Source organism: Fulmarus glacialis, unplaced genomic scaffold (assembly GCF_000690835.1).
Source record: "Fulmarus glacialis isolate BGI_N327 unplaced genomic scaffold, ASM69083v1 scaffold30431, whole genome shotgun sequence".
NCBI lineage: Eukaryota > Metazoa > Chordata > Aves > Procellariiformes > Procellariidae > Fulmarus > Fulmarus glacialis.
In genome coordinates, this window is record NW_009191351.1 from 1,640 (window position 1) to 1,872 (window position 233).

A 233-nucleotide genomic window follows, 5' to 3' on the forward strand; every position below is an offset into this window, starting at 1 on the left:
GCCCGGACCCTGGCCAGGAGCCGTCCCTGTCCCCCAGCTTCCCCAGCTTGGTGTCCCCAAGGGAGGGTGTCGGACCCACCCGGCGAGGGGGGATGAAGCTGTTGCCTTTGCAGGTGATCAAGAAATCCTGCTACCCCCGCTGGAACGAGACCTTCGAGTTCGAGCTGGCCGAGCCCGCCGGGGAGAAGCTGTGCGTGGAGGTGTGGGACTGGGACCTTGTCGGCAGGAATGAC

The 233-nt window shown here is 66.1% G+C and overlaps 1 protein-coding gene across 1 annotated transcript in view; it reads left to right on the top strand.

Annotated features, from left to right (window-relative positions):
- The window catches only part of LOC104083253 (ras GTPase-activating protein 4-like), a gene marked incomplete at its 5' end in the record, with an annotated part of 3,130 nt that overhangs the window by 1,266 nt on the left and 1,631 nt on the right, over window positions 1-233 (top strand). The window contains one exon of the mRNA XM_009586671.1: window positions 114-228. Within this exon, the coding sequence (XP_009584966.1) occupies window positions 114-228 (115 nt within the window). The remainder of the gene's footprint in view (window positions 1-113; window positions 229-233) is intronic.